This window comes from Penaeus japonicus, unplaced genomic scaffold, assembly GCF_977035675.1.
Source record: "Penaeus japonicus unplaced genomic scaffold, GWHDUDI00000001_assembly GWHDUDI00000003, whole genome shotgun sequence".
Classification (NCBI taxonomy): domain Eukaryota; kingdom Metazoa; phylum Arthropoda; class Malacostraca; order Decapoda; family Penaeidae; genus Penaeus; species Penaeus japonicus.
The window spans coordinates 4,684,232-4,691,408 of NW_028234405.1; the positions used below are offsets into that span (position 1 = coordinate 4,684,232).

The following is a 7,177-nucleotide window of genomic DNA, read 5'->3' on the forward strand; positions in this document are numbered from 1 at the left end:
TACATTTCCTCCTCATCATCCTTCATCTCCTTCTCTTGCCTCCTCCTTCTTTGCCTTCTTCTTCTCCTCCTCCTCCTCCTCCTCCTCCATTACCCTTTTCTTCTTCTCTTGTTATAATTTCTTATAATAGATTAATAGCGATAATGGGATATGTTATTCGTAATATGCAATATTCAATATGCAATATACAATATGGAATGTGCAATATGCAATATATAATGCAATGATCATAAGTGAAGGGGGGATCGTTGATGATTTTTTATGTTTTTATCAATATTGGGAAGAAACAGTTACAGAAACCTGATAGTAATGCTTTCATGTAATAACAATGATAAAGGTTTCAACAGTGATAGAGGTATAAGAGAAAAGAAAAATCAAAGTGTGAGAGCAGTAGTGTTAATGTTGTTATAATAGTTATGATGATGATGATGGTAGTAATGACTCCCATTCCCAAAAAAGAACAGCAATGATAATAGTAACAATAATAATGAAACTGTGGATATAGGATCACCTCTTGTCTCTCATTATTTTCATCATCATTAATTTCCTCGCCATTATTATCATGATTACTATTATTACTATCATTATCCTTATTGATATCTTGCCATGATTTTTATTACCATCATTTGTATCAATACTATCATTATCATTATCGTCACCATTATTTCTATTATTCCCGTAATCATCATCATTATGATTATGAACCTTAATATTATCACCACTATAATCTTATCATTATTATTGCAATCATAAATATCATTACTATCATTATCATCTGAGAACTGGTAATACGAAAATGAGTCGATTAAATTGTCCAGCTTCATAATAAACATTTTGTTCAACATAAGATGGATACATATACACTTTTCAGGGTATGTTCATACGCGATGCAGAAAACGAAATATCAATCGATTATCTTTATTCAAAACCTATGTACAATATATAGAAAATCATTACAATAAATTACAATGACGGTAAAATATGAATAATAAGATCAGTTTGCAGGCATCAGATAGTGTTTTTGTTTTTTGTTTTGTTTTTTAGGGGGGGGGGGAGTCTGCAACTCCTGATGTGAAAATTGTATTTTCATTGCTAGCAGGAAATATCTACATTCGAGATTTTCTTGTGATTTAGAAAAACAAAATGTAGATTTTTCAACATCAATCTTGAGCATGTAATATACATATACACCTAGAAGGCTCACCTGTTTACAAGATATATTCTAGGTTCTTTGTCTTGACACTGTCTTGGACGGGTGCGATGATGCCTCTATCATAAGGTGAACTCATTAGACAAAGATTTTTTTTGGATTTAGCAGTTGAAAACCCTAACATTATCAGTTGGACTGCAGTCAGCGAATATAATTTGCAATAAGAGCGCAGGAAATCGGGCCGGAAAACGAAGCCTTAGGCAGCTTCGGTCTTGCATAAGCTGAACACATCCTGTAGGATAGTGATGAAGTGATAGACGTCTTGGAAGCTGTTGTAAAGCGGCGCTGGAGATATTCTCATAGCATTCGGGAGGCGGACGTCACACTTTAATTAAGGAGAAAGGGTCTTCATTAGTTACAAGTATAATGGAAAGAAAATGGCGGTAGAGCATTTACAGAAAGGATTTTTTTTTTTTTTTTTCTTTTTTTGGTTTATGAGATTAATATTCTCCTTGTATATCTTTTTTTATTCTTTTTCTGTCACCCCTTAAAAAAAACATATTTACATAGCTAGATAACACTTTGGATAAATAAACAAACAAAGTAGAAGAAACTCACCACCACGCCACGCTTTTGCAGTTCCTTGTGGACTTGATGGAGTGGGTAAGAAAATTCAAGGGAGAGCTGACTGCCTCTCAGTTTTGTCCCCCCCCCCCCCCCCCCCCTTCCGGTTTTTTTTTTTATTTTCACGGTTCTCACGGTGGTGATGATCGTGGTTTGGTCGGACCTCTTGGGGGGTATCGTAACGCCCCATGCTGAAGTGGGACTTCAGGAGGAGCTCTAAGTAACCCGTTAGGAGGAACTGCTTTTCCAGGATGTTGTCCATCCCCGCCTCATCAAAGATCTATGGAACGGGGGATTGCGTCAACGTACATCCAGGAAAAAGACAATAAATTCGACTTTCTGTTAATATACAGTGATGCCGATTTGAAGGTTCGGAGTCTCACCGATATGTTTTTCGATATTGTTATCTATGTATTTCGCGGTAATAAAAAACTAAGTCAGAATTGATAACCCTAGATTGGAACAAGAGTTTCGACCAACTCAATACAACACCAAAGTTCTCCTCAAGAAGTTCCCCTCAAGAAGTTCCCCTCAAGAAGTTCCCCTCAAGAAGTTCTCCTCAAGAAGTTCCCCTCAAGAAGTTCCCCTCAAGAAGTTCTCCTCAAGAAGTTCTCCTCAAGAAGTTCCCCTCAAGAAGTTCCCCTCAAGAAGTTCTCCTCAAGAAGTTCCCCTCAAGAAGTTCCCCTCAAGAAGTTCTCCTCAAGAAGTTCCCCTCAAGAAGTTCCCCTCAAGAAGTTCTCCTCAAGAAGTTCCCCTCAAGAAGTTCCCCTCAAGAAGTTCCCCTCAAGAAGTTCTCCTCAAGAAGTTCTCCTCAAGAAGTTCCCCTCAAGAAGTTCTCAAGAAGTTCTCAAGAAGTTCTCCTCAAGAAGTTCTCAAGAAGTTCTCAAGAAGTTCTCCTCAAGAAGTTCTCAAGAAGTTCTCCTCAAGAAGTTCTCCTCAAGAAGTTCCCCTCAAAATTCCCCTCAAAATTCCCCTCAAAATTCCCCTCAAAATTCCCCTCAAGAAGCTCTCCTCAAGAAGTTCTCCTCAAGAAGTTCTCCTCAAGAAGTTCTCCTCAAGAAGTTCCCCTCAAGAAGTTCTCCTCAAGAAGTTTCACCTCAGAAGTTCACCTCAAATTTCTCCTCAAGAAGTTCCCCTCAAGAAGTTCTCCTCAAGAAGTTCTCCTCAAGAAGTTCTCCTCAAGAAGTTCTCCTCAAGAAGTTCTCCTCAAGAAGTTCTCCTCAAGAAGTTCTCCTCAAGAAGTTCCCCTCAAGAAGTTCTCCTCAAGAAGTTCTCCTCAAGAAGTTCTCCTCAAGAAGTTCTCCTCAAGAAGTTCCCCTCAAGAAGTTCTCCTCAAGAAGTTCCCCTCAAGAAGTTCCCCTCAGAGTTCCCTCTCAAGAAGTTCCCCTCAGAAGTTCTTCACCTCAAGAATTCCCCTCAAGAAGTACCCCTCAAGAAGTTCCCTCAAGAGTACTCCTCAAGAAGTTTCCCCTCAAAAGTTCTCCTCAAGAAGTTCCCCTCAAGAAGTCTTCCCACCAAGAAGTTCTCCACAAAATTTTCCCCTCAATAAGTTCCCCTCAAGAGTTCCCCTCAGAAATTCCTCCTCAAGAAGTTCCCCTCAAGAAGTTCCCCTCAAGAAGTTCCCCTCAAGAAGTTCTCCACAAAAAGTTCTCCTCAAGAAGTTCCCCTCAAGAAGTTCTCCTCAAGAAGTTCCCCTCAAGAAGTTCCCCTCAAGAAGTTCTCCTCAAGAAGTTCCCCTCAAGAAGTTCTCCTCAAGAAGTTCTCCTCAAGAAGTTCCCCTCAAGAAGTTCCCCTCAAGAAGTTCCCCTCAAGAAGTTCTCCTCAAGAAGTTCCCCTCAAGAAGTTCTCCTCAAGAAGTTCCCCTCAAGAAGTTCCCCTCAAGAAGTTCTCCTCAAGAAGTTCCCCTCAAGAAGTTCCCCTCAAGAAGTTCCCCTCAAGAAGTTCTCCTCAAGAAGTTCCCCTCAAGAAGTTCCCCTCAAGAAGTTCTCCTCAAGAAGTTCCCCTCAAGAAGTTCTCCTCAAGAAGTTCTCCTCACCTCCAGACTGGCTTTCACAAGAGCCACGAGAATCGGCGGAGGATTGCACAGCCTGAAGCCGTCGATCCCGCCCGCAGTGTCGCAGTTGTCCCGCATTTGGAACCGCGTGGATTCCTTGTTGCTCCACCAGCCCTTGAGGTGGGGCGCGTCCCGCTGTTCGTGCCGTTTGTTCACGTAGGCCCCGGCGATGCATCCTGGTCCGCTGTTCAGGTACTGCGGGAATGTTGCACGGGTTAGGTTAGGATTGCAGCAAAGATATTTCTGAACCATGTTTTGATCTGTATTTGTATTTACCTACGCTGTTTTGCGTGTGTGTGTGTGTGTGTGAGTTGTCGCACGTGTGGAGAAAGTAAACAAAAGGAATAAATCCGAGAAGTATAGGAGAAACCGATATATGTAAGTTGCTTACAATCCACATTAAGAAAAAAAGAAAGAAAGAAAAAAAAAGTAAATCCACAAACAAACAAGTTCCACACAACCTCCCCAAAATCACCACATAATCACAACCATCAACCATTCATTACACTCACCTTATAAGTGCACCAACATGCGAAATCGACGCCCCATCTATCGAGCTCCAGACGAACGTTCCCGACGCCATGTGCGATGTCCCATCCCACCAGACACCCTTCTTCCCTCGCGGCCTTTGTGATGGCTTCCATGTCGAACTTCTGCCCCGTGTAGTACTGGACGCCGCTCAGGCAGACGACGGCGATGCTGGAGCCTTGGTCTTTGATGACCTGGATAGCAGGAGGGCGTTAGAGTGAGTTTGTAATTCGAGTTTTGTGTTGTATTGCATTCTTTGAAGCACGTTAAAAAAAATGAATGAATCTTTAAGATTGTACTACGCATGATTTAGGTGGGTACTGATAATGTGCAGGGGAATTGTAAAATGATTGTTTTTAAGTTGTTGGTGGATGTGTCAGTGTGGTTTGTGTTTGTGTTTGTGTGTGAGTTGTGTGTGTGTGCGTGCGTGCGCGTGTGACGTGCTGCGTGTGTGTGTGTGAGAGAGAGAGAGAGATGTTCGTTTTGAAGTGTGTGTGTGTGTGTGTGTGTGTGTGTGTGTGTGTTTGTGTGTGTGTGTGTGTGTGTGTGTGTGCGTGCGTGCGTGCGTGTGTACGTGCGTGCGTGTGTGTGTGTGAGAGAGAGAGAGAGAGAGTTCGTGTGTGTGTATGTGTGTGTGTGTCGCAGAATACATGCAATTTTTCTGTCCCAATTAAGTACCTTTAAGACATCCTCTGTACGAATAGTGCGTTCGCCTTCGCGGGGATTGATTTCCAACACTGCTTCATTGGGATCGAAGCCTCGAAGTTCTGCTTGGGATTTCATGGCGTACTGAAGGGAGAGGAAAGAAGTGTAAGTACACATTATTTAATTAAGTTCACTCAGAAAATAGACATAGTGTAAGGATTTAACGAACCAGTAGCGTAGCCTTTATCTTTGTGAATTGTCAACTTAATATTTAGTGTTCAACAATTAACGAGCGACTTAAATGAGACTGGTAAAAAAAAGAAAAAAAAAAGAGAAAAAAAGTACAAAGACTACTTCAATGAGAGATTTAAAAAAACGGAAACGAATTTTCAAACACGGTTAATCTTTATGGAATTTACAGGAATGAAACACTCATATCCGTAACGTTCCCGACTTACTCTGTCTGAAGGAAACGCGTGACCTTCGAGAAGGATCTTGTAACGGGTTTGCGTGGGCTGATAGAAGGAGAGCAGCAACAGGTGAAGGTTGACGGTCAGCCCATTCATGAGACAGACAGTGGACGGGTCGGCGCCCACCAGTCTCCCCATCTCCTCTCGTAGGTACCTGTCACACTTGGCTGCTGGAAGAGGCTCTTCGAAGTGCATCTCGACGCCCCTGAGGAGGAACTTTGATTAGCTTTTGACGGTGACCATAAGCGATTTTTTTTCTTCTAATCTCATGTTTTTTTAAACTAATGTTTAAAATTCATGTTTCTAATCTCATGTTTTAAAAGCCCATAAGCGATTCTTTTTTTCTAATCTCATGTTTTAAAAGCCCATAAGCGATTTTTTTTTTCTAATCTCATGTTTTTAAACTGGAAGTTCTTATGATTTATAAAACCATCATCCTGATATGAATGCCATAAAGCTAAACTCAGCGATTCGCAAGAACTTTCTCGTACATTTTGGCCCACTTGTCGAGCTGTTCCTGAATGTATTGGTCAGCCTTGATGGGTTTGAGGCCCAGGGAATTCCCGCAGAGGTAAACGCACTCTTCGTCTACCTTGGCCACAACGGGGTCTATTCCGGGGAGTGTTCCTCGTTTTGGAATGGCGAATCTGCAAGGGACAAGAGCGAAGAGGTTTTAGTATTGATGCAGGTTCCAGTCAAATGTCCTTGGTTCGTTTTTTTTTTTTTTTTCTATTCGGGCATCTCTCTCTCTCTCTCTCTCTCTCTCTCTCTCTCTCTCTCTCTCTCTCTCTCTCTCTCTCTCTCTCTCTCTCTCTCTCTCTCCTTTTCTTTCTTTCTCTCCTTTTCTCTCTCTCTCTCCTTTTTTTTCTCTCTCTCTCTCTCTCTCTCTCTCTCACACACACACACGCACACACACGCACACGAAAGGCAGACTAATCCACTAGAGATCAATCTCAAAATCATTACCTCTCTCTGTATCCACGCAAAGGATCCAAAGAATCCATCAACTCGGCGAACTCGTTGCTGAGAACATCCACTCCATGCTGGGCCGCAAAGCCAAAGAGGATTTCGCTGGGCTTGGACACCTGTAGAGGGAAGATAGCAGGTGTTAGAGTCTTCGGCGTGATATCTGTCCTCTGCCAGTTTGATTAGGGAAAGAATATCAAAGAGGAACTCACTTATAATCTATCTATCTATATATATCTATCTATCTATTTATATATATGTATATATATATATATATATATATATATATATATATATATATATAAATATATATATACATATATATACATAGAGAGAGAGAGAGAGAGAAAAGGAAAAGGGTTTGTGAAGAATAAGTACCTCGGCAATCCTGATCATAATAAAAAGGTAGCCGGATATAATCTAATAATTCCAGGTAGACGTACGCTCTCTAGGTACGTTTGATATATAAGAAGAAAAGCTTGAATCAAGCGGGAATCTTTAGCTAGAAAGTAAGCAACTAAGATCAAATTTGGGAAAAGGGAATAATAATTTGAATATGCAAAAAAGACCAGCAAATACCGCCTAGCTTTTAAGCCATCTGTGAGACAATAGATCACATACAGACACGAATTAAACCTGTACAGGAAGGCTTTGTGCACGAACGAGTACGTGCGATCAGAGATTGAACTAAAGTGGAAGATAATTTCAAGTGTACTAAAAGCAAGAGAAATGGTAGTGGAT

The 7,177-nt window shown here is 41.2% G+C and overlaps 1 protein-coding gene across 1 annotated transcript in view; it reads right to left on the reverse strand.

Moving 5' to 3' along the window:
• Positions 1–908: 908 nt before the first annotated feature.
• The window catches only part of LOC122254554 (kynureninase), a 7,482-nt gene continuing 1,213 nt past the window's right edge, over positions 909–7,177 (reverse strand). Inside the window, exons 2-10 of the mRNA XM_086554744.1 lie at positions 6,437–6,555; positions 5,962–6,117; positions 5,459–5,675; positions 5,034–5,144; positions 4,340–4,549; positions 3,810–4,022; positions 1,910–2,054; positions 1,769–1,842; positions 909–1,535 (exon numbers count right to left, since the gene is read on the reverse strand). Of these exons, the coding sequence (XP_086410870.1) occupies positions 1,407–1,535; positions 1,769–1,842; positions 1,910–2,054; positions 3,810–4,022; positions 4,340–4,549; positions 5,034–5,144; positions 5,459–5,675; positions 5,962–6,117; positions 6,437–6,555 (1,374 nt within the window). The 3' untranslated portion in view covers positions 909–1,406. The remainder of the gene's footprint in view (positions 1,536–1,768; positions 1,843–1,909; positions 2,055–3,809; positions 4,023–4,339; positions 4,550–5,033; positions 5,145–5,458; positions 5,676–5,961; positions 6,118–6,436; positions 6,556–7,177) is intronic.